This window comes from Patiria miniata, unplaced genomic scaffold (genome assembly GCF_015706575.1).
Source record: "Patiria miniata isolate m_02_andy unplaced genomic scaffold, ASM1570657v1 HiC_scaffold_29, whole genome shotgun sequence".
Classification (NCBI taxonomy): domain Eukaryota; kingdom Metazoa; phylum Echinodermata; class Asteroidea; order Valvatida; family Asterinidae; genus Patiria; species Patiria miniata.
Genome location: NW_024037068.1, coordinates 7,397,717 through 7,424,281, shown reverse-complemented (window position 1 = coordinate 7,424,281; position 26,565 = coordinate 7,397,717). Strand labels below are relative to the sequence as shown.

Below are 26,565 nucleotides of genomic sequence, written 5' to 3'. Positions count from 1 at the left end.
TTGCAAATGTTCAACATTGTCCATGATAATGCTCCAACTTATCTAAAGGACATGTTCACACCGGTTAATTCAGTTCACTCTTATAATACAAGAAGCAATCAACCCAACTTTTTTATACACCTAGATATGTGTCAACTACTGTCGCATTCTTATGGTTTTCCTCTACCCCATGTTTTTTATTATCTCTATTTTACCTATTGTATTGGATGTGAACTTTAAATGTATTTTTATAGTTTTGATTTTTCTAGTGGCACTATCATTGTGAATTGATCTGTGTTTTGTATGTATTTATAGTCTTAATTAAGTCATGTAATTTTAATTATGTTTTAATTGATAGATGGCCCATTGAAAATCATCTATCAGGTGACATAGCTACCATCTGTAAATAAAGCTATTCCTACAAATGTACCATTAGGGAGACACGTTAGCGTAGAAAATTCGGTAGTAGGGAGACACGGGCTTAATAGGGAGACACCTAGGTGTCTCCCTATTGGCGCAGCCCCCCTTTAGAGACAAAATGTTGCTGTCGCAATTGGGTAATATTTGTTGCTCGTGGTCTAATTAGTAAAAGTACCGAAATTCGTGGAAAAAGGACCAGGGAATATCGGGTTAGGGCACATTTCAGTCGGACAATTTGTGTGTACAAGTCTATGGGAAAGTCTCCCTATTACCCCATTGCCGGTATTATTATTATTACAAATGGCTAACCTGTTTGTCATTTATTGCCGTAATGCAAGCAAATATTCATTTTCTTCCACAGCAAAGTCCGTACATTACTAAAGCAGACATTAATACAGGCATATGCTCTAATACTTCCTGAATATGATCTCAGGCTTTTAAGCAGAGCTTGGTGAAAAGAGTTGGAGAATGGTGGAATCAATTCATCACCGACACCACGAAGAAACACTGCACGTGTTAAACCATATTTGTTTTTCGGTTTTCAGTTTTTTTTTACATTTGTAAACATTATTCATCAAGGACTACCATTGTAGGAAGTTTCAAAGCTTCAAGTAGGCCATCAGCCTCGGTCCAAAATTTTGGCAACCGGTATCAAATCGTCATATCGATTTTTGGCAAGGTATACACCTCCACAGTTGGAAAATAATGATGTGATAGCATTGCAGCGGTGGCAGCTTTTTGGGTGTTATCACCCTTTTTGTTCAAGATGTCCATCAAAATGCTTGTTACCACTCTAGGGTGGTATACCTTGCGCATGCGCACTATAATCATTTATGCCCTGATTTGATACTGACCAAACCCCCAAGCTGATGGCCTAAAGAGCTTTACTTTAATAAATACCCTAATTATCCATGGCGAAAGTGACAATTTTTGTTTTCACGAAGCAACACTCAAGTTCAATTTACCATTGTAATGCATGGCGCGCACTCTACTCAAATGCGAGCAAAAACGATTTCACGAAGTAACGCTATCCTTGTTTGAGCGCGCGCGCTGACCCCCGTTTCCACGAAGTAACACTCTCATAGTGGTTTAATACATTGGAGCGTGCTACTTCGTGAAAACGAAAATTTACAGTTTCGCAGATTTTATTTTGGTTTTACGAACCAACACTCAACTTTTTTCTGTTATTTTTCTTGTTGTTTTAATATTTAAACGGGTCAAAAACAGCAAATTTAATAACATCAATACATAAAGTGTCCTCAACGAGAGAAACCCAACAAAAGATACTATGCAGTTTTGACGCAAAGTGTTGTTTCAGAAGGCGTTCAACTTTAGATGCCGTTTTCTCCGATTGCTAGTTTTTACTGGTATGTACGTGAGTGTTACTTCGTGGTGTCGGTGACGAATTTTTTTTAAGGAAAATGTAGGAAACCTTGAATGCCTACGATTGCTAATTTTACTTTTGGCAAAATACCCTTATTACTGGAATTAGTTGAATATGTTGGACACAAACTTTATTTAGTGCTTCAAAAAAAATAAAAGAATTATTCAGTTTAATTCGTTTATCTAGAAACTCAGTACATGTATGTATTTTTAATATTAAACTTTCAAATTGCAGTTTGCCAAAAGCCGTTAGAATGCACATGGCCCTTAGACGCAAGTCTGACAATTCAAGCTTGCTATGGAATACTCTTTTAATAGTCATTTCAAATCAATCTGCACAATTATTGTGCCAATATCCTTCTTGAAACTGATAGAAAGGGCAGCATTTTGGTTGAACTTTTTTTTTTTTTACAAAAGAGTATTACCCACACCATGTAGATCCCTCTCAAACTATGTCCAACATATCTGATGGAAGCTAGTCTACACTATATTTCAACTTAATCCTGACATAATATCGCGGCTGAAAATCTACTGTTTGGTAAACTTGGAATTCAACTTGTGCACGTTAAACCTCAAGCAGGTGATTTTGAGAAGAATTGTCTTGTTATTGACCACTCAGTTGTTCTGGCTGATAATAATTGGTCCGATTTCGAAAAATGTGTTCAATTTTAACTTGAAAAGAATAAAATGAGTACCCCATTTCCCTGCAGCTCAATGATGTATGAATTGAGCAAAGGGTTGCAGAAGCATGCAACAGAAGGGTAATGTGTGGGATTCCTTTGACGTTGAAGTTTTTTGTGTGTAATTTGTTCATTGTGATAATTAATTCAATAACATTGTAGCATTATCATAGTCATTCCCATCGATACTATCGTTTAATTGTCATCACCATTTTATCACACAATCACCAACATCATTATACCCATCTCCTTGATGAAAATGATATGTTTGAATGATCATTCTCCTTCCATGTAAGATGTCATGAATTGTCCTAAGCAAACTGTTACTGTTGTTGTTAAATATCTTGTTGCACAAAATGAAATGCTTTAGCTCAAACTTTTTACAATAACAATGCTATGGGAAAAAAAATATTCAAGTTGAGCTACATCGTTTTGCCACAAAATGCAATGAATTTCAATAATTAAATGCAAGACACATCGTTTTCCCATACAAATGTAGTGGCATTAAATCATGTAACTTATGGATAAAACGCTTTGCCATATATATATATTGTGTAATGGAAATTACATGTAATTTGAAATACACTATTTTGCCATTAACATATTAAATATCTAGCAACAGAATGTAAGTGCAAGAAATTCATCATATTTAAAAAAAAAAAAAAAATCCACGGATTTTTGGCTCAAAGTTTGCAAGAAATAAGACAAAAATGATCTCTTTGGTCATGCATTATTCCATCTCCAACACAGTCATGTGTCCAAAAAGGCACGTGTCCAAACTTAAAACTCAATTTTCTCAAAATGTAATTTTCGAGTTTGGCTGTCGGCGTGCCGCTTAAGGTGCATGAACATCAAAGAGAACCAAACTGTGTAGTTTTCAACGCTCCAACCTCCAGGGCCTATGTTTGTGCAAACGTGTTATCTCTTAAGGTATTTGACCATAACAATGCCCGAGAATTCACCTGCTAAAGCTTCCTCCGTTGCCATGATACCCCCTTCGTACACCCACTCCCATCCTGGGTACAGTGTGTTGCCTGGCCAACTGACAAATATCGGACCACCATTGACCGACGTGTTGGTGTGGAGCAGGTTTGCTCCCAGTGTGTGTAGCGGTTTCTTGAAGATGGACCAAGATTGCTTGAGGTAGAATTCTTTGAAATGAGGATAGATGCTTGTGAACAATTCTTTGTATCCCTGCTCTCTCGCCAGATGCTCTGCTCTCAATGTGCCCAGTTCACCGATGCCTTTCCTTCTCTTTTCAACATCAATGCAGAAGCCCTCGGCGTAAACCGCCCCCTGTCGGTTTGTGACTGGAAGAAATCGGACATGACCCACCAGAGTTTCTTCGTCGCGTTTGTCGTCTGGGTGCTCGACCAGTCCGTACGAGCAAGGTGCATGGTTCAGTTCATGCTTGGCAAGTTCCGGTAGAAGGTCTGCCTTGCATTTCGGATACTCGGCTCTCAAGATGGAAACACAACTGGGGATGAGGTAACGAATGGAGTGCAGAGGTTTCCATGTGTACAAAAGCGCCATTTGACGTCACGCTCCAACCGGATTACAACTCTGCAAAACATTTTTAAAACAGATTTTTAAAACATTCACTGCAGTGTGTCAGAGTTGTTTTGGACTTTTTTTGGGGGGGGGGGAGGAGGGGGGGGGAACGAGGGGAGGGGGGGAGAGAAAATATCCAACGCATTAAGTGGATGCAATGGTTTTGATGGCAGTACCTAAAATAAATTATGCTTCATGCATATTTTTTTTAATGACTTGGATAAAGTACCAAGTAATAAAGTACCAAAAATATGTATCACCATGCTAACCATGGTTATGTTGTGGTTACCATGGCATATCGACATTAAAGCCATGGTATTAAAAACACGTGGTTTTTACATGTGAAACGATGATACCATGGTTGCATTATGGTGTTGACAGTAAAATGATAGTTACCGTGGTTTTACCAAATGGTTTGACAGTGGTTTATACTTATGAAATCATGTAATTATTGCGAATCGGTGGTTATCATGCTTTCTAGATTGCCAAATTTATGGCATTTTTGGCAAACATGAACAATTGAACATGCGGGTTAGGTTGTTGAATGACTGAATCAAAAAACCGCCAGACAACATCATGTCAATGATCCTTAAATTTCAAGCAGCAGCGTATCCAGCTTTTGATGTCGGTGGGGGTTGGGGGGGGGGGGGGCAAACGCACATCCGCGCCGAAACGTAGACATGTTGTTTTTCTCCGGACACTTGACCTCCGTAAAAAAAAAAAGCCGGGGGGGGGGGGCTGGTATACCCATCTTCCAAATGGGGGCGCTCTTCAAAACTGATCATTATTATGCATACTACATATTTTAAGGGCATTTTCACGGCGCATTGCAATGGTTGTTGAGCGGGTTTATTTGGTGGGATTGATGTCAGAAGAACTCTATAAACATTTACTTAAATCATTGCTGACAAAACATGCTGGCTTTTTGAATTGGCTGGTCATTGGCCCGTTTAAGGCTTGCACAGCAGCGCAGAACTGGGCCAGTACATGATACCAGAATCAAACCTGTACTGGACCGATTCTTGGCCAATACATTATGCCAGAATCGGTCCAGCACTGAGACGGCATTGATCCGGAACTGGTGGGTCAGCATAGTTCCAGAAAAGGGCCAGTTCTGTTTGACATGTACTGGCCCGGTGCTGGCCTTTTTAATTGGCTGGCCATTGAGCGTTTAAGGCTTGCACAGCAGCGCGGAACTGGGCCAGTACATGATACCATAATAAAACCAGTACTGGACCGATTTCGGGCCAATTAATACTTAATGCCACAATCGGTCCAGTACTGAGACGGCATTGATCCTGAACTGGGCCAGCATTGTTCCAGAAATGGGCCAGTACCACATCATGATCATATATAGCCACAATTTTTGTGGCCGTGTGAATAGAAATAAAAATGTACATGGACATGATAGGGTTGAAATAAAGTACGAGTGTGAAAGAATTTACTTCAACATGTTACTTCAAAATGTTTAGTGAGTATGTTTTAGTTGCTTTGCACGAAATGGCAGTTGGTTGCTTCAGATACACACATACCTAGCTCGTCTGAAAAATTTGAAGTACTCCGGAAAGATCCACAATCTTCTGACTCTGTATGCGGCTCGCCTTTCCCCAACTAGAGTGTACGAATTGCTGAATGGGAATTTATGCTAATCAGTCCATAACCACGATCAGCTGAAAGCACTCTTGATGACCTGGTGGATAAAGTACACGTAGGCCTCTGCATAGAGCATGTGCTAGTGCTAGCTAGGATGGCTCCTTGCAGTATTCCAGAACACCAACAGCTGCACGTACATTAGTGATTTTTTACTTTGGCAGACTGTGTTATATAATGTTATATAATCACTATATGCATCGTGCAGTCGCCTCGATCTGTGCGTGTGAAGTACTGACCTTGAACAGTAGCCTACATTTGGTGTACCGGTGTCAACGTTGTCCTAGCAAAAGATCGCTGAACGCTTCAGTAATTTAGAATTTCATGCTACTTCGCTTCGCTCATACGCATGAAAAGCAGTTTAGTATTAATGGACCGCCATTAAGGAAACGGAGGCAATTGGATTTTTTTTTTCTTCTTTTTTTTCTAATTATTTATTTGCAGCATGGGTTAATGGTGGGATCACAAACACCGAGTTTTCACTGATAGTCTTACTTCTTCTTCTTCTTCTTCTTCTTTTTTTTTTGATGCCACTTATGATAGACATGAAAATTATGTGTTAACGTCCAAAATAAAGAAATACTGGCCATCAATTTGAATTATACATTTAACTGTTCATCTTAATTGTCCATATTGGATCATCTGATTCACCTGAACCACTCATCACCAACTAGATTCGCTGATGTTTAGCAAACTCCTGGTCATATGCCCCTTTTTTTTCCTTTTTTTTCTTTTTTATTATACACTTTACCGGTCATCTGACCGTATCGGATCATCTGATCTTTACTTCGTTAATGCAGAATTTCAATGAATTTAAATTCATTACTGCTGACTCTCTTATCATAAATAATAAATATAACTCATATACTGGACCGGTCACTTGGCCGTTTCGGATCATCTGATCCTTACCTCGTTAATGCAGAATTTCAATGAATTTAAATTAAGTATTGCTGACTAATCATAAATAATAAATATAACTCATATACTGGACCAGTCACCTGACCGTTTCGGATCATCTGATCCTTATACTTGTTAATACAAACATCTCACCTAGTTTTAATAAGTACTGCTGACTATCAATAGAAAATTAACGCAAATTCTTACACACAACCAAAAAGGAAAACCCCCAAAGAACGTATAGAATATTGTATACATTGTATAACCAGAAGTGACATATTCGACAATTACTCTTTGAAAAGTGTCCGTGACAGGTCTAATCTTTCTTTGGTATCCCATTTGACGTATCTGTTTTTAGCCTCGGAGGTCTTCCAGCGACCATGTTGCATTATCAATGCTTCAGGAACATGTTTGTTAGCTAGGTGGGAAACCCCGCCTGATCTTAGACTGTGAAGACGTACCATATACATTTGGATCGCTTACACCTATGCGCCTAAGGGCTTCAAAAAACAACTCTCTACACCTAGTGTAACTCAAGGGTCTATCAGCACCAATTTTGTACAAATATTTGTCTTGACCCAAATTAATACCAGCAGCTTCTAAAAATCGACGTAAAATCGCAACAGGTGAGTAGTTGTCCAATCTGTCGCAAAGAAAGGCAGTACTACCGTCCCTGAAAACGTCGGTTTTGGATTTTGGTATAAAAATTGAAATACCCTTTTTGTTAGCCGGTTCAGATAAGTGGTTAGCTTTCACACCGGCCATCTCGTTATGTCGAAAAAGGAGAGCGTATTTGAGAGAGACGTAGCAGGCTGATCTAAGCTCTAAAAGCGAGGCCTCAGGACCTGCGAAAAGGTCGATAATTGCTTTAACCTGACTAAGTGAAATTGGCTGTTTTTGTACAGGCGGATGATGTAGTTCACGCCTACCGCTAACGATGACATGTTGAATGATGGGTGAATCAAGTGGGTTACTTTTTATATTAACCAATGAATGCAACCATCTTAATAAGGCAGCGGTAGAAATTAAAACACTATCAGAGTCTGAGTGTGATTTTGTGTGCGACAGATAAATTACTAACACTTCTTTAGATATGGGGAGCATCAGAGGAATACCTTGTGACTCTAACCAGGACAAAAATTGACGACATTTGTAGAAATAAGCTTTAACCGTACCCTCAGAGTTAGCAAAAATTGCGTCTAGCAGGATTAATCAACTAAAATGAGAAAGGATTAAATTGAAGCAAAATCTAAATATGCTGCTGCTACGGAGCCATCGAAATCACTTGAACCAAGTAGACTGTTTTGATTTCTGCCATGATGTTTAAGTGCGAGATAACCTACTTCAGTAATGAGGTCCTTGACCCAGGTTCGGTAATGGGACCACAGTAAAGGCCAGAAGGGTTGCGAAGGCCACCAAGGAAAAATTAGGACACCTTTACATTGGCAATGATGCATGTGTTTAAGGGTGGATGACACTAAAACTACAGGGGGGACCAACAAGGCATTTTCACCATGCCAGTTCTGAGCAAAAGCGTCTACGCCCAACGAGCCTGGGTTCCAAAAACGGGAATAAAATCGAGGCAGCTTAGCATTGTAAAAGGTAGCGAACCAATCAATTGTGAAAGGACCCCAACGAGCGTTAATGACGGAGAAAAATTCATCAGAAAGAGACAAGTCATCTGTGTCAAGAATTCTGCTGACAAAATCGGCTTGATCATTTTTTGCCCTGGGTATCCACTCAACGTCAATGCGAATTGAATTACGGAGACAAATATTGAAATTATCAACGGCATTATAGTTTAGATTTGGTTTCATGCCCGGATTCGATAATATTTGCTGCACACTGACTATCGGTAAGTAATTTCAACTCGGAGGCATGAATCAAAGGTAAAAAGGACAACAGAGCAAAACGAACATCAAGCTCGCGCCAAGTGGAACTTTGTACTGATTCTGTATCGTTCCACAATTTAAGTAGAGAGCTATTAAAATTCCGCATGACCTCCAATGAGTGACTAATGCCTTAAGAGCTTTGGTGAATATGTAAGGGGCAGATGTGAGCCCGAAGGGCAAGACAGTAAATTCGAAATATCTGTCCACCCCGTTCAAATGCGCCAAGAAAATCCTAAATAACGTTGAGAAGCAGGGGCGATGTCGAAATGATGATAACCCGATTTCAAGTCAAAAGATATCGTGAGAGCATTAGCCGAGAGAAATTGAATAGCCGACTTCCAATCATCTAATTTTAAGTGCCTTTTTGGTATGAATTTGTTGAGGGCACTAAGATCAAGAATAAGTCTATTTTTCTTGGAAGCCGAACATGCGACAGATAAGGGGCTGGTTACATAGGAAGGGTGAGACTTTTCTGAAATTCGAGATGAAGCCAGCAAATCTAAAATGGAATTTGTTACAAATTTGGCCTCGCGTAAGGCCGACTTATTATTCCGGAGAAACATCGGAGGGGGTTCCTCTATGAAAGGGATTACATAACCATACTCGATGATAGACAAAATCATGTCAGGGGAACCGATATCACGCCAGAATTGAACATGTTGTTTTAATCTCCCTTTGACTGGTAAATTATCAGACTGTAAGGGTGCCATTTGGGGGAAACAATGTACCTTAAGAACGTCATCAAACTTCTTGCAAACATTGTCTCTACTGTGCCTTGGGCAATGTTGAGGCGTTGCTAGTACTGGCGGTATCAAATGGCCCTGTCGAGGCGGTTCCATGCTGGATTGCTTGAGGCAATGCTCTCTGCATCTGGTAAGATGGGGCGTGCCATGACGAGAATGGTGGTCTGTACCCGGTGAAAGGGACGGCTGGAGTGGATCTTGCCTGGGTCCGGAAGCGCGAGTAGGTGTTGGATCCAAAGGAGTAGGGGCAATTTCTGGACCAATGGCCCGACATTCCGCAGGAGAAGCACGACTCAAAAGATGACATGCCTGAAAACAAAATTCGGAACGAGAGAGAAAAGGAGCGGCCACAAAAAAATACCAAAAATTAAAAATATTTATATGTACATTATACACTTTGCCCGGGGATCGGGAGGACGGGAGGGCACCAAGTCAAGTTGGAATTGCGCAAGGATGCAGGATATACGTACTCGGTGTGTGTGAGTTCACCTGAATGGGGAGGCTGAGAAAGCGCATCATTTATATAGAGATACGCTTGAATAACTTGGACAATCAAACACATGGTATGGGTGCGGTCTTAAGCCTACAAGGAATGCAGATTATGCAAATTAGAGCCCGCATATGGCGGGCCAAACAAACAAAACTAAATGTTCATGCTACTTCGCTTCGCTCATACGCATGAAAAGCAGTTTAGTATTAATGGACCGCCATAATAAGGAAACGGAGGCAATTGGATTTGTTTGTAATTATTTATTTGCAGCATGGGTTAATGGTGGGATCACAAACAGCTAATGAAATTTGACAAAGTATTAGGTGGGTGTGGCTGCCTCGGGGCTCACTTGTGCCCAGAGGAGTTTCGGACTACTAGTTCTCAAACTTATGAGAAAAGGACTCCCAAGTGACTGGTATTCACAATCAATCCAGGAACCACACACAAAACACAATGAAGCCACTTGACAACATGGTGGTGATTGCTGATAGTAGATTGAGTAGATTGAGATAACAATCTGCAATTTAATAAAGCAGAAAAAACACTAATAAGAAAACTATAATAAATGTACATGGAAAAGTCTAATCTATTAAACATGGCAAGTTGAGTCCAAAAATGTGAAGTCTGATTTGTCAAATCTAAACACTATTTGCAGTTCAATCTGTTTTTGCTGAATGAATAATCAACTGTAAAATCTCAGAAAATCCACTGAATTCTGTCTCTAAACTTATTAAAAGTAACTCATAAAATCAAGGAAAATGCTTCTTACCAAAATGGGGTCTTTCAAGGTCCACAAAGAGTGAATAAAGTGATGAAACTTGAAGAACTAAATCGCAATGAGTATGAAAACACTTGTCTCTGAAATCACATGGTCAGTAAATATGGCTGCCCATTGTTTATGTGGCAAGATTATGTGGTACTTGTACCCACACAGGGTCTCTGTATGCACATAGGAAGTGCACAAGGTCACTCTGGTGGTGGGAAGGAGGCTACTTAATGTAACACATAAGTGGGCTCTTTCACTATTATAAGGTGAACATTAACTGTAGGCTCTTTCACTAAATATGCAGTAATACTCTAAAAAATGGAATTCTAAATTTAAACTATGAAAAACTTGTTCAGAAAATTAATAAACTTAATGCAAACTCACTGCACAGCTGCTGCAGTGACATGGCTCCTCTAACTGCATCTCGCAGTTAACAAACTAAAATCAAACCTGAACTTCAAAGATTAATGTCCATGAAAATGTTCCTTCATCTTGGTGGTCATCTTGTCTCGCACGCACTAGCTCCTCAGATGCAGACTAGTGTTGGCTCGTTAAATTGGTATCTACCTACTAATGAGTAACAAGAACAGTTAAAAAGTAAAGTTCATAAACTAAATAGATTGTCGTCAGCAGTGGGTCTCTTCTGGCAGGATCTTCAGTTTGGCTCTTCGGTGGGGACTTCTCTGGTCTCTTGAGCTTCAGGCTTCTCTGCGGGTACCAACAGGACAAGCTTGTGTACTGGTCTGTCAAGGAGTGATGGAGAGTGTTGCCGTCTGCCAAGGTTGTCTCGTGTGCCATCGGCCATCAAGAGCTTCACTGACCTGACTCTTCCGTCATTGCTCGGGTAGGTCTCCACTACGCGCCCCAGTGGCCACTGGTTCCTGGTCTGCTCTCCTTCCTTGGAGATCACGACATCACCTACTTGTAGATCTCTTACTGGATTGACCCACTTTTTGCGCTCTTGAAGATGGTGCAGAAACTCTTTTCTCCATCTCACCCAAAACTCATTGGTCAAGAACTGGACACGTCTCCACCATTTGCGGGCATAGACATCTTCCTTCTGGAACTTTCCAGGCGGAGGCAGAACCACCTTGGGTTTCATGGTGAACAGATGATTGGGTGTCAATGGCTCTGGTGCGTCTGATGAGCAGAGATAGTCTGTCGTGAGAGGTCGTGAATTGATGATGCCTTCTACCTCAGTCATGAAGGTTCTGAAACATTCATCATCCAGTTGTGTCGTGGTTTTAAGAAGAAGACCCTCTAGTGCACGGCGTACTGTACCTATCTGTCTCTCCCACACGCCTCCCATGTGACTGGCATGCGGTGTGTTCAGCTTGAAGGGAATCCAGTCACAGTTGCTCTCTAACAGGTACTGGTGGACTCTGTCCTGCTCCATCTCAGCTAGCGCTTCTCTCAGCTCACTCCGAGCACCGATGAATGTTGTACCTTGGTCTGAACGCAGTTGACGTACAGGTCCTCTCCTGCTCTGGAATCTTGTAAGGGCATTGATGAAAGAACTTGCCGTTAAGGAATTTGCTGTCTCTAGATGAACACCTCTAGACGCCATACATGTGAACATGACACCATAACGTTTCACTTGACTCCTACGCTCTTTCACCAAAAATGGACCGAAGTAGTCCACAGCGCAATAGGAAAATGGGGGCGCTGGCTCTAGTCGATCTACGGGTAGGTCAGACATCTTCTGTCGCTGCAGCGATCCACGCAGTTTGCGGCAGGTCACACATCTTGAGATGTAGTTGGACACAGCTGATGAACCACCAATTACCCAGTACCCTCTCTGACGTAGCTCGTTGTGTGTCATTCCTCTGCCCATGTGATTCACCTTCTCATGAATATGGCGAATCAACAACTGGGTGACATGACCTTTGTAAGGGAGAACAGCTGGATGCTTAGCTTCAATTGGAAGATCAGATCTGGCAATACGGCCACCCACTCGGATGATGCCATCGACATCTAGAAAGGGATCTAGCCGGTACAGACAACTCGTCTTCTTCAGGGAGTCATTTCTCACCCTTGCAGTCTTTCCATCGGTGACTTGCCCGATTACACCAAGTTCTTGTAGGGCCTGTAACTCGACACTGAAATGTTCATACTGAACATTTTTGATGATTTCCATCTCTCCATTCTGTAGTTCTGCCACAGTGATTGCTTGCTTCGCAGGAGTGGAACAAACTTTCCCTTCACAAGGTTTCTTCACTACTCTGTTCCTCAACTTTGTCTTCAACCTCAGACAAAGAGCGACTGCCCTGCAAGCTCTATTCCAGGATGAAAAGCAATCAAGTCGGCTCACTTCGAAGTGATGATGTCGTGCGTTGTTCTCAGCTGTTGTCACGAAAGCTGAGACTCTTTTCACATCTGGGTCTGATTCACTCAGTGGTGCAACTACGGCTGGCTGGGGTTGAAAGGGGCCATCCTTCTGCAAGAAATCTGGACCGGATAACCAGCAGGACTTCTCTATAAGTTCCTTTGCTGTCAGACCACGTGATGCTTCGTCAGCAGGATTTTCTTTGGTGTCTACGTACATCCATCTCTCTGGGTTAGTCAGACTTCTGATTTGCTGCACTCTGTTAGCAACATAGACATGGAATCGTCTTGCTTCATTGTTTATGTATCCCAAAACAATCTTGCTGTCTGTCCAGTAATATTCGTGGAACATCTCGTAACATAGCTCTCGTCGCAGGAATTCACTCACAGTTGCTGAGACAGTTGCTGCTGCAAGTTCTAGCCGGGGGATGGTGACGAGCTTCAGAGGGGCCACTCTGGACTTACCGACTACAAAGGAACAATGTGCCTTATTGTTCTCATCGACTAGTCGCAGGTAGGAACACTGACCATAACCATTTTGGCTTGCATCGGAAAAATGATGCAATTCAACTGCTGTCACAGTTCCAAAATCCTTGGGCTTAAAACATCGCTGGATTTGGATCTTCTCTAAGCCGAGAACCTCTAAACGCCATTTCTCCCACTCAGGTTGTAGCATCTCTGGCACTGGACTGTCCCAATCAAGTTTGTCGCGACACATCTGCTGCAAAATTCTCTTCCCTCTGAGGGTTACTGGAGCCACATAGCCATTTGGGTCATAGATCGAACTTACAGTTGAAAGTATGCCTCGTCTTGTGAATGGTCTATCTTTCAACTCAATATGGAACTGAAAGGTGTCACTCTCGACACACCAAGTGACGCCCAGGGCTCTTTCCATTGGTAGTACATCAACCTTCAGATCTAGTTCCCTTGTACCACTGGCTCGCTCTTCTGCTGGGAATTTTTCCAACAGCTCTCTTTTGTTGGAGATGATTTTGTGCAGTTTCAACCCAGCTTTTCCACACAGATTCTGACTGGCTTTGATCAGTAATGATGCTCTTTCCACTGTGGGTAGTGACTTCAGTCCATCGTCTACGTAGAAATCATTACGAATGAAGTTTGCTGCCTCTGCTCCAAACTCATCCTCTCCGTCATCTGCTGCTCTCTTCAGCCCGAAGTTGGCACAGCCTGGTGAGCTAGCGGCCCCAAACACGTGAACTTTCATTCTGTATTCGACCACTGGCTTCTCTGGATCACCATTTTCCCACCATAGGAATCGCAGCAGGTCACGGTACTTCTCTTCTACATAGAACTGATGGAACATGCTCTTCACGTCAACCATAAAGGCCACTTCCTCTTTCCTGAATCTACACAGAACACCGAGAAGACCATTAGTCAAGTCAGGACCTTGAAGGAGATGGTCGTTGAGTGAAACGCCTCCATATTTGGCTGAACAGTCGAACACCACTCTTATCTTGTCCGGCTTTTTGGGGTGATAGACTCCGGTGTGCGGCACATAGTTTACCTTTCCCTCATCAACTTCCAGTTGGTCTAGGGGGACTCTCTCTGCACACTTTGGGGTAACATCTTTCATGAACTCCCTGTAGTCTTCACGAAACTTCACATTCTTTCGGAATCTGGCGGACAGCTGATTCCATCTCTTGACTGCAAGTTGGCGGTTGTTAGGCAGGGTCGCAGCGTCAGACTTCAGTGGTAGTGGCATTTCGTAGTGGCCATCGGATGCTTTCTTTATTCCTTTTTCCATCACGCTCAGGAACTTCTCGTCTTCTACTGAGTATGGCTTCCCCTGATGATTCTCGACAAAGTCGGATTCCAACACCTTGAGAACTTTCTCTGGGTTTAAGACTTCTTTCACCCTCGTACCATAGACGAAGTGTTGGTAGCTTTGTGGTTCAGCAGCAACCACTTTGTTGCATACTGCAGGTTGGTCGTCGGTTTGTCGTGCAGCCTTGCAAACGTTCCCAATTACTCCCCAGCCTAGTAGTGACCTCTGGCCGTAGGGGTCATCCTCTCCACCGGCGATGATTTCTCTGGGTCTAACCACTCTTGGGCAATTGCTTCCGATGAGAAGAGAGATGTGCAGGGTTGGATCATAGGGCATGAGTTTATCTGCCAGAGACTTCAGGTGGGGCCAATGATGCACGACAGCAGGCTTCGGTATCTGAGACTTCTTGGCTGGAATGCAATCCCTCTCGAAGCAGACTGGAAGTTTAACAGTGTGTTCTCTACTGACATCAAGCACTTCAAGCCCGGATATTCGACTGCTGCTGATGCGGACGTTTTGTTCTTGCATTGTACTCAGCAACAACTCCGTTTCTGGTCCTTGCAGGTTCATCCTTTCACACAAACTCTTTGACACGAAGCAACTGTTGGATTGTTCGTCCAAGATGGCATATTCGAGGAACTCCCTCGCTGGATCACTCTCACTACGAACCAACACTGGTATAATCATGGAGTGGTCACCTTCTCCTTCTTGGTCTGGTTGGGAACACACTTGAATACAGTTGGACATTCCCTCATCTCGTTTGGGGTGCACAGCAATGACTTCTTTGGGTGGGGATGAATTGTTTGGGACTTTGTCAGCTGGTTGTTTACTTGCCGCTGCTGACTGGGGGTTACTTGAAGCAGTTTCTTCTGGCCGTCTCTGTTGGAAGTTGCGATGGAGACAGGTCAAATGGGCACCAGCGCAGATCCGACAAACCTTTTTGTCGTTACACTCTCTCACTTGATGATCACTGGAACGTGCACAGCCCATGCACAGTCTCTTCTTGAAGAAGAAATCCTTTCGCTCAGCGAAAGGCTTGCGCAGAAAGCGCTCACAGTCGTCCAGGAGATGACGCTTATTGCAGAAGAGACAACTCTTGTCACTGGACAACTGCACTCTGCTTGTTGGTTCACCTCGACTCGTACTAGTCGCAAAAACACTGGTGTTCTTTTTCGGAGCACTTCCTGCATTTGAACGTTGTTTGTCCTGACTTCGAACCACGCTCTGCAACTCAGGAATGTTTGCCCTGTCTGCTGCAATCTTCACAAGTTTGACAAACTCGCTGAATGGGGGGAAGGAATCCTGACCACGGATCTGTCTCCAATAGTCAATCTTGTCCCGCCACTTTGTCTCAAGGTTGAATGGCAGTTTCTCGACTAGACAAGCATTCTCACTGGCGTAGTCCAGCACTCCAAGGCTTGCTGTGGTTGCTCGTGCTGCCTCTACTTTCCCCAGAAAATCAGAGAAATCTCTCAAGCCTGCTGCATCCCTCGGCGTTAACCTCGGCCACTGACGGAGTTTGCTTATGAAAGCAGTGCTCACTACACTACTGTTTCCGTACCTTTCGTTCAATACTTTTCTTGCCTGCGTGTAGGCCTCTTCAGTGCCGATGAGCATGTAGTGCTCCACTAGGTGCTTTGGTTTCCCCGTCACATATTGATTGAGGTAGTTAAGCTTGGTGTCGGCGTCAAGGGGTTGGCTGTCGATAAGGGAATTGAAGGAGTTCCGCCACAGGGGGTACTGGAGTGGATCACCGTTGAAATGGGGGACGGCTATCTTTGGTAGCTGGCTAGATGCAACAAGGCGTTTGTTTACATCATGCTGTTGTCTACTGGACTCGGCTAACTGTGTAATGCACTTTTCAAGTGCCGACGACATCGTCATCCGTCCTCCTTCACTTTGGTGATGAGAATGATGTACACTGGACTGTTCATCAGATCTGTTCTGATTGGCTGATGTAACCATGGCAACTGGTTGGAGTGACGCATTGTCCACATATGCGCCTTCACTTTGGGGCACAGATGGACACAATGGAGGGGGGTGATCACTTTGATGCGAGTTGAGGAATCTCTGCATATGTTCATGTTTGTCGGCGGGGATGCCGGACAGCTCTGATGATATTGAACTGTTGTCATCCCGCTCCAGCGATGAGTACACCTGCATCACAGCTCGGGTTTCGGCCAATTTCCTCTCTATCTCAAGTTGTTCTAACTTTTTGTCTCTCTCGATCTTCATTTCCTCCACTTTCTTTGCCGCCTCCAACTCCAGGAGTTTCAGCTGTTTTTCTTTCTCTGCATAGTCTAGCTGGACCTGCAGAGCAGCCGCTGTTTTCGCTAGTTCCAGCTTTTTTTCCTGATGCCGTGCATATGATGATGTAACGGACACGGCATGACTGGCTCGACTGGAACTCTTACTTGACTTGTAAGACGACACATGACCAGCGTGACTTGCTGCTCGACCGGCGTTACTCTTCTTTGACTTGTCAAACTTATGACTAGAAGACGACTGGATTGGTAACGACATGACGTGGGTTTATTCACTCGGCATGCTCTGGAACGACTGGACTTTGGTTGTGACTTTGATTGTCCTTTGATTGTTATTGTGGCTGCCTCGGGGCTCACTTGTGCCCAGAGGAGTTTCGGACTACTAGTTCTCAAACTTATGAGAAAAGGACTCCCAAGTGACTGGTATTCACAATCAATCCAGGAACCACACACAAAACACAATGAAGCCACTTGACAACATGGTGGTGATTGCTGATAGTAGATTGAGTAGATTGAGATAACAATCTGCAATTTAATAAAGCAGAAAAAACACTAATAAGAAAACTATAATAAATGTACATGGAAAAGTCTAATCTATTAAACATGGCAAGTTGAGTCCAAAAATGTGAAGTCTGATTTGTCAAATCTAAACACTATTTGCAGTTCAATCTGTTTTTGCTGAATGAATAATCAACTGTAAAATCTCAGAAAATCCACTGAATTCTGTCTCTAAACTTATTAAAAGTAACTCATAAAATCAAGGAAAATGCTTCTTACCAAAATGGGGTCTTTCAAGGTCCACAAAGAGTGAATAAAGTGATGAAACTTGAAGAACTAAATCGCAATGAGTATGAAAACACTTGTCTCTGAAATCACATGGTCAGTAAATATGGCTGCCCATTGTTTATGTGGCAAGATTATGTGGTACTTGTACCCACACAGGGTCTCTGTATGCACATAGGAAGTGCACAAGGTCACTCTGGTGGTGGGAAGGAGGCTACTTAATGTAACACATAAGTGGGCTCTTTCACTATTATAAGGTGAACATTAACTGTAGGCTCTTTCACTAAATATGCAGTAATACTCTAAAAAATGGAATTCTAAATTTAAACTATGAAAAACTTGTTCAGAAAATTAATAAACTTAATGCAAACTCACTGCACAGCTGCTGCAGTGACAGTGGGGAATGGAACAACTCATTTACAATACCTCGAAAAAGATAACGATCAGGATGACCGAATGCTGGCTTCGAATTCGAACCACTCTGCTGGAGTTGCGGAGATTCATTTCGTCGACGCTTACGGGTCTCGATGTCCTTCAGGGCGGCTTCTTTGGCGGCCAAAACCTTCTTGTGTTGCTCGGCGGACAACTTATCGGCGTTTCTTTTGTCCAGGTGGAAAATAGTTCCCCAGCCAGCCTTGCTGGAGTCGGCAATTCGAATTGTTTGCTTTCTGTCGGCGAGGAGGTCTAGACCTTCTTGGAGAGCTTGTAAAACTGCTCCGGTGTTATTTTCGGTCGTTAGAGCGGATTGAATTTTGTATAATAGTAGAATCTCCAACTGTCCACAAAACTCAAACTGAGCGATGTTGCCTGGTCTAGAAAGATCATTTGCCTCCAACTTGAGTTTCAGTTCTTTCAAAGCAGTGGAGTCATCTTCTGGCTGGGAAATCGCGCTGAACTTAGCGTCGAAATAATCTTTGAATTTGTCAAACATTTCAGTTTGAACATTGTCACTTGAAGTAGACATAATTTAGAGCAAGGCAAGTATAGACCTAGTCAGTTCAGAAAAGCACCAAGTCAAGTTGGAATTGCGCAAGGATGCAGGATATACGTACTCGGTGTGTGTGTGAGTTCACCTGAATGGGGAGGCTGAGAAAGCGCTTCATTTATATAGAGATACGCTAGAATAATTTGGACAATCAAACACATGGTATGGGTGCGGTCTTAAGCCTACAAGGAATGCAGATTATGCAAATTAGAGCCCGCATATGGCGGGCCAAACAAACAAAACTAAATATTGTCACTTTCGCCATGGATAATAAGGGTATTTATTAAAGTAAAGCTCTAAATTAGGCCATCAGCTTGGGGGTTTGGTCAGTATCAGGTCAGGGCATAAATGATTATAGTGCGCATGCGCAAGGTATACCACCCTAGAGTGGTAACAAGCATTTTGATGGACATTTTGAAAAAAAAAGGTGATAACACCCAAAAAGCTGCCACCGCTGCAATGCTATCACATAATTTTTTTCCAACTTTGGAGGTGTATACCTTGCCAAAAATTGATATGACGATTTGATACCGGTTGCCAAAATGTTGGACCGAGGCTAATGGCCTACTTGAAGCTTTGAAACTTCCTGCAATGGTAGGCCTTGATGAATAATGTTTACAAATGTAAAAAAAACAGAAAACCGAAAAAAAAACAAATATGGTTTAACACGTGCAGTGTTTCTTCGTGGTGTCGGGATGAATTGATTCCACCATTCGCCAACTCTTTTCACCAAGCTCTGCTTAAAAGCCTGAGGTCATATTCAGGAAGTATTAGACCATATGCCTGTATAAAGGTCTGCTTTAGTAATGTACGGACTTTGCTGTGGAAGAAAATGAATATTTGCTTGTGTGACAGCTCATTTACATATTTCTCCTGCGCAGCGCCCTCGCTTGACCCTTAAGGTAAAGCTCACACTTATCCTTTGTCTTGAGTGAGTCATTCCACCACTAGCTCTGGTACTGTTAACACCACACACAGTGTCATACTTCCTTCTATTATGTTCTTAGTTAATGCCTCAAGATTTTGTGGATAACTCGACTTGGGTAAGAATTCATTTATATTGTTTTAATAGTTGTTCTTATTGCTAAAGTTCCTAAGTTTCTTTTTATTGAGACTTTGTGAACACTTTTTGATTAATTCCGAAGTTAGCTTGAGTATTCTTAAACTTTACTCCAATTATTGAATAAGTGCATTCATTGATGGTCTTTAGGAAGCCCAGATTCACTGTGTTGTTGTATCTATTATTACATATTTAGGAAAGATCACCCTTTTGATGACTTTCTGTGTTAAGAGATATAATCTATTTCCATGGATTTGAAGGATTTAGATTTCCCTTACTTTGATTACATGAACATTTATATCCACTTTATTTCTTGATCACATTTAGTTAACTTCTTGGGTACACACAGTTCAAGAATAGATTTCCTTATTTTACAATATATTTTCCTCATCATCTATTTTCCACTGTTTAGGTACGTATTCTTAGATTGATACTTTTAGTGTATAAATTCATAGGTCCTTTGTCCTGTGTAGATGTCCATAGTGCAGTGTAGTATAGCCACTGTTTAGACCCTTAATCTCCTAAGTTGCTGCATATATAATGAGGTGCACACAGTTTCTTGGAAGGCACCATATACCTTAGTACAGGGAGGCAGGAAGTCTGCCAAGTGTGTTTATTACCCTGCAGAGATTTCTTTTGTTCAGTGTTTATTGGAGCGTGTGACCTAAGATACCAGTAGTGTCTTATTAGACTGGCACACTAGTCCTTAAGTTTATGTGATCCAGCATATGCAGTGTACTCATATTCCTCTTTTTTTTTATAATGAATTCAGTGTGCCATCTGCACATTTGTTTAGCAGATATTTAGTTATGTTATTTCTCCATAGTCCTTTTTTTATGATATTCATTCATTTTTCCTAAGTTAGTTTCTTTATGGATACTTCGGTTATATTTTATGATGAGTGGACTGATTTAAGTCTATGGTTTGCTGAGTCCATAGTCATATATTAAGAGGTCTTTGCACATTTGCTTTAGTTATTTCCTATTTTGTCTTTGCAAGTTAAAGCATTCACATGCCTTGTATTAATTCATTTTGGAATTTAACTTGACTTTACTGTTAGAGGCAAATTGTGTTATCGAGTTCGATTTATCTCTTTTGATTGCATTAGATTCTCTGAGGATTATTATTGTTCTTTTTATAATTTACTTTGCTGGATTGGTATTTCTTAAAGCATTGTATTTATATGGAAATTCTATTTTGTATCTTTTCAGAGTTTTTGTATTGCTTCACTTAAAAGATGCAGTTCACCATTAAATGAACCAGACACAGTAATGTACACCATCCTTGTCGTGTCACATTTTCCGGTGTCACACTTGCATTACGGCATAAATGACAAAAAGGTTAAGCATTTGTAAAAACTTCAAAATTGACAAAGGCAGCATGATTCGATTCCAAGTAAACTTCACTAATGAAATTGTATACTTGAAAACCCATATTGTTTAGACATAATCCAGACCATTTATCAAAAACCTAGTCATGCCTTTTGAATACAGGCTAAGCTTGTAAGCTAAAATGATGTAGCATGTGTGTAACGAAGCGTAGGCCTAATCCTAACGCAAGTTTGACGTCTTCATTATACACAACGGAATCCAATCTGATCAAGGCTAGGCCCAACAAAATGCAACAAATGGCCTCTGATTGCTGTTGATAATTGATCTTCTTGTATCTACTGATTACTTTTGTGTTCTAAAGGTGTATATATATGACTTATGCGTGTACCATATACATGTAGTATACTGAGCGGTACAAGAAATCTACCATCCCATCACTGGCCAGAATTTTAAAATAATAAGCGTTATATGCCTCTGTAATCCACGTCTTTTTTAATGATAATTTTAAATAATGTGTCACTCCAGTTTTATTGTAATCTGTCAATAATTAGTATAGCCTCTGTTATCCACTCTCATTTTGTAATGATAATTTTAGATAGTTTTACACTCCGATTTTAATCAGCAATGTCTTGTCTATTAGCAAGTCTTTAGAAGTCTGTTAATGATAATGAATAATTTCTCCCGTTATGATTTGTACCTTTCAATTTACAATTTAAAGATGTATTGATTGTATTTTAAGTAGTTTTTAACTAAAATATCCATTGTTAATTTGAATGTTTTCAGCCTGTGGGCTGCTTTTAATTCAAATAAATAAACCATAATAATAATAATAATATTGGCCATGTTTAACTGCACCAGCACAGCAGGGGCTTTCAAATTCTCCCAAAAGGCATTAGAAAAAAGCATGACAAAGTGCTGCATAAAGCGGACATGTCGTTGCTGGATATGCAGCTTTGCTGGACGGGGCACATCGTGCGCATTGAGGAGCACAGACTGCTGAAGATCCTCCTCTCCGTGGCTAGCTCCTGGAATCACCCAGACGGCCAGGCTGCAGGTCATTGCCGCGCTACAAGGACGTCATCAAACATCACCTCAATACCGCCAACATTTCGCCATAAAGCGTCCTAACCTAGGTGGCGAGCTGCGACAAAACAAATCGCGTCAAAACTGCAACGGCGGATACTGCAGAGCGTCAAAATGCCGAAGCCAGACGGCGACGTCACGACGTTACAACGGCGCAACCGATCAACAGTACTCCTAGACTTGACCCAAGTCGGGATTAATATGCCGCACCGTTGATCATGGTCCGTGTTCCGTGTACATGGGGTATGTGCGCCGTCCCCGATCATCAGTATCGCGCCCTCATGCGCCGCCCCCGCTAAAAACACAGCACCAATTCGTCGCGCCGTGAGTTATGAAAACACGATATTTTTAAGTTATAAATGTTACAATCTGGACCGCCAATATGCAGAGTCACATTTCATATTAATATGAGCAAACTGAAAAGGAAAGGAGTATATTTGAGAAGGCGTGGACGTTATAATTACAATGATTCATTTTACAATTAATTACAAAGCACTCATACAGTATTTATTATTAAATAAATTAAATTAGACCCCTCTCGCGACCTCTTTCTCCTGAGGAGATAGTTGCGGCTATTAAGTACCTTAAGAAAGGCAAAGCTTCTGGAAATTACAACATCCATACAGAGGTCCTGAGGCACATGAGTACCGAATCCGTGAGCTGGTTCCGGCTGTTCTTCACTACTTGCATCCAAACCAGCACCATCCCTGCAAGATGAAAAACAGAAAAAGACATCGCGATCCTCAAGCCGAAGAAGTCACCCGATGACCCAAAGAGTTACCGACCAATCTCACTCCTGTCATATCTCTACAAACTGCTCGCAAGAGTTCTTCTCACCAGAATCAACGATACTGTAAAAGAGAAGCTCCCTCACACCCAAGCTGGTTTCCGGAAAGGTCGCTTCACAACTGATCAAGTTACTAACCTGGTCAACGATATTGCGGCCGCTTTCCAGAGGAAGGAGAGGCTTGCCACGGTGTTTATTGATATCAAGCCAGCATACGACACTGTTTGGCACAGGGGCTTATACCTTAAGCTCTTGAAGACCCTTCTTGATGTCAAACTTGCGAAATTTCTAATGGTGCTTATACAAGATCGCCTATTCGTCTTTGAGACATCCAATATTCAACGAAGCAAGAAGATGAGAATTATAAATCGTATCCCCAAGCCTCTGTACTTGCCCCTGTGGTGTTCCATATCCACACAGCTGATATGCCATCCAGCTAATGCTCGCAGTACACCTACGCTGATGACTGTTTTGAGTTTTGCTGACGAGTTATTTGAAACCATCAAAGCGCCACTCAAGACGGACCTCAACAGCCTCAGCCACTACTTGCACCAATGGCACCTCAAACTCAGCCTCCCAATGACTGTTTGCCCTGTTTTCCATTTGGCCAACCGCTGTGCTAAGAGGACATTAGACATCAGCTTGAATGGTGCCACGCTACACCAAAGTACCTTGGCGTTACACTGGACAGAAGTCTCATGTTCTCCCACAACAACAAAGCCGTTGTATCTGGAGACCGAAGCCAGAGTCAACCTCTAAGAGACTTGCCGGCACTGGATGGGGAGCCTCCTTCACTACCTTGCGCACCTCTCCACTGGCCGTGACGTACTCTACCTCTGAATACGCTGCCCCACCTGGTCCCACAAACCCACAGCACCCATACCAAGTCGATCGATGTGGTTCTCAACTCAGCGATGAGACTAGTTAGCGGCACTCTCACATCGACACCTTTGAAATGCCTACCTGTTCTCTCCGGCATCGCACCTGCTGTGCTTCGCCGAAACTTCCTGACGATGAAACTCACCCGTAACTGTAGTGACCCCGATCGACAGCCTTGTCTCCGAACATGTAGACCCAGCCAGCCTGAGGCTTCTTCGAAAGCACTTCTCCACAGAAGCTCATTAACTTGCCTCATCTCAGCCGTCCCATCCTGACTTGGTCCAACCTGAACCGACTCAGATCAGACGCTGGCCGCACCCAGCAATACCTTTGTAGGATTGGTGCCTCTATTCTGATCTGTGTACTTGCGGAACCACCCAGAACACTAACCACATCATCCAGCAATGCAGTATCTTTGGACCCCTGATGATGCTGCTGGCTTGATGACCCTTGATGACCTGTTTGTCTTTGGACCTCCCAGTTTAGATGGTGTCCACACGAACGAACGAATGAAGGGAGTCATAAAATTGGGTCCTGTTCGCAATGGGTTGCGGGGCAGACTTGTTCGTTAGAATCTTAATCCACTTTTGTTCATAAGCGGCAAAAGAGACAAATTTTGCAACTTTGCGATTCTACCTTGCTTGGGTATATAGCTGTCATGTATTTTATCAAGACCTTAGATAAATGGGATAGTTCTGTCTTCAACTCAGTAAATAAGGCAAACAGAAACGGATTTGATTTTAACTTCAAGAGCAAATGAACAATTTTTATTTTAAAGAAAAATCAAATGAAAAAAAAGAAGAGGAATATTTACTAGAATATCTACAAAATAATCAAATTAAATCAGAGGATCTTCCACAGTTCAAGAACTCAACTTAAGAACGATCCAAAAAATTCAGGGTTTCTCTGAAGATGACAAAATGTAACAGAATTTAACTGAGGCAAATCAAAAGAAACTTCTCAAATCAAGCAAATTAAATCGCAGGTTGAATTAGCACGGGTTAACTTCGCAGGTTAACTTAGCAAGGCATACCAATTAGCAACTTTGCAACATCACAAAAAATATGAAAGCTCAATCCAACAAAATAATTCAGCAATTTCTCAACTGAGTCTTAACAAATATTAATGGAAACTTTGCTGATCCAGCCAAGAAGCGAAAACAGAAATATCAATCCAAATCTTCAATAAAGCCAACTTAGTTGTTACATTAAAAGAAACAAAGTATAAAGAAAACAAAGCAACCGGTCTTTAAGTTTTACATATACAAATAACAATTTAAATCAAAGCCAATTTGTGGGTTTTAGATTCTAGATTATGTTTAAGATACTTGCAACCTTCCCCAGATACAGAATTCGGCTCAGGTGGGTGACACTACCGTTGACTGGCTGGTCGTCTCTGCCTCGATCAGTGTGTTGATCAGTCACCGCCTGGCTACAGTGGGGTCCCTGCCATTTACAGATTGGTCTCACGGGATCGGAATAGGGTTGGTTGTTCCTACCAGGGGAAATGGTTATCTATGAAATGTAAAATAACCCAAAACACTACAAATCTCGGTTCTTTTGGAATTACACATGAAAATACAAATTGATCTCAAATGGTGTCTAAATAAGTGGATTCAGATTATAACCAAACACGATCAGTTTTTGATTCTTGGGGAGTGTACTCTTGGGGTCAGGCTAGTGTACTCTTGGGGTCAGGCTACTGCCGTGTGACGTCTGGTCATACAGATGAAGAGAGTGTCAGGCAAGTACTTTTACATGTACTTCTGACTATACGTGGCTCTCGGCCTCAACAGTTTAGGTTGGCCGGCCCGGTACCTGCGATGGCTGCTTCCACTCTCCTGCTGGTTACGGGTGGCGACGGCCCAACAAAACTTCACACAATAACTCTTGGACACCTCTCTCTCCCAAACGCACAAATGGTTCTCCCTCACACTCTACCTTACGCTCCAAATTTAAACCACGTTCAAAAAATGTGCTTTCACCTGGACTTCCGAGAACATATAAAATACTACAAACAAATTACCATGGAAAGGGACAGTAAATTACCATAACTATTTTCTACGAGGGGCGTCTTCCTACTGGTACCGTCGAATAAAAGAGATAATTGGACTGTGCTACCAATCAGGTGCGTATTCCGTGAAGACATCGCGTTTAAAAACTGTTGCGTAAGTATCTAGATCGAAGTGTGATAAACTGCGTGAATTCGGGGTCGAGTGAAGGATAAAGGAAACAGACACACAACGTACAAAAAACTCTGGCATAAAAACGAGACATAAAGAAATGGAAATAATTTGACAAGGAATTTGGTCACCTAGTGTCCAAATATGTTGACCATTGTGCAGTGAGGCTTGAGGGGAATTAAATAACACCCATAATTGTTTAGGCCAAGGATTAGAAGTATCAGCACAATGAAAGATTTTCAAATTTTACTTCGTGGTTTTGCTACTGAAAAAACAATATTTAGACAGACACTTTTTTTTTGGGGGGGGACATACTGTAGTGCCGGTTATATAGTGCATTAAACCATTATTTTTCGACAGGATTCAGAAGACATGAAGCTGGTTGCAGCGGTGTTGGATCGCTTCTTCTTCGTGATTGCGGCGGGTTTGTTCATTAACGGCAACCTTCCTCTGATTGTAAAATGCATGTCCCTGTAAAAACAAAATGGCTGCGACCTACATAGGAAGTTGTCATCATAGTCTGAGATAACGTATCAAGTTCAGTTCACAGCGTTTAGAGTTGTCATTCTCTGGGAACTGTCTAAACAAAAATGAAGTGCAACATTTTAATGAGGTGTTTCAGATTGTAGATTTTATTTTATTTTATTTTATT

General features: G+C 42.0%; 4 protein-coding genes across 5 annotated transcripts; all 4 read right to left on the bottom strand.

The window, feature by feature from the left end:
• Window positions 1-1,776: 1,776 nt before the first annotated feature.
• On the bottom strand, window positions 1,777-7,003 carry LOC119735647. The gene is made up of 2 exons (XM_038209440.1): window positions 5,546-7,003; window positions 1,777-4,025 (listed from the first exon to the last, which is right to left on the bottom strand). Exon 2 carries the CDS (start codon window positions 3,993-3,995, stop codon window positions 3,381-3,383), a length of 615 nt encoding a protein of 204 aa, XP_038065368.1. The 5' UTR covers window positions 3,996-4,025; window positions 5,546-7,003; the 3' UTR covers window positions 1,777-3,380.
• On the bottom strand, window positions 6,975-7,769 carry LOC119735134 (the record flags this gene model as incomplete). Its single annotated transcript, XM_038208833.1, has 1 exon — window positions 6,975-7,769. A coding segment is annotated over one exon (795 nt), but the record flags the coding sequence as incomplete, so codon positions are not given.
• Window positions 7,770-8,289: 520 nt separating this feature from the next.
• On the bottom strand, window positions 8,290-18,838 carry LOC119735646. The gene is made up of 2 exons (XM_038209439.1): window positions 18,033-18,838; window positions 8,290-9,504 (listed from the first exon to the last, which is right to left on the bottom strand). The coding sequence occupies exons 1-2, from the start codon at window positions 18,568-18,570 to the stop codon at window positions 9,218-9,220; spliced, it is 825 nt and encodes a 274-aa protein (XP_038065367.1). The 5' UTR covers window positions 18,571-18,838; the 3' UTR covers window positions 8,290-9,217.
• On the bottom strand, window positions 10,014-17,995 carry LOC119735644. Of its 2 annotated transcripts, XR_005272198.1 has the most exons (3): window positions 17,601-17,995; window positions 10,455-17,348; window positions 10,014-10,202 (listed from the first exon to the last, which is right to left on the bottom strand). XR_005272198.1 is itself a non-coding variant. In XM_038209437.1 (2 exons), the coding sequence occupies exon 2, from the start codon at window positions 17,080-17,082 to the stop codon at window positions 11,107-11,109; it is 5,976 nt and encodes a 1,991-aa protein (XP_038065365.1). In that variant the 5' UTR covers window positions 17,083-17,348; window positions 17,601-17,995; the 3' UTR covers window positions 10,209-11,106. The 2 variants fall into 2 exon arrangements, 1 of the variants encoding a protein (XP_038065365.1); XM_038209437.1 differs by lacking the exon at window positions 10,014-10,202 and having other exon boundaries at window positions 10,209-17,348.
• Window positions 18,839-26,565: the final 7,727 nt, after the last annotated feature.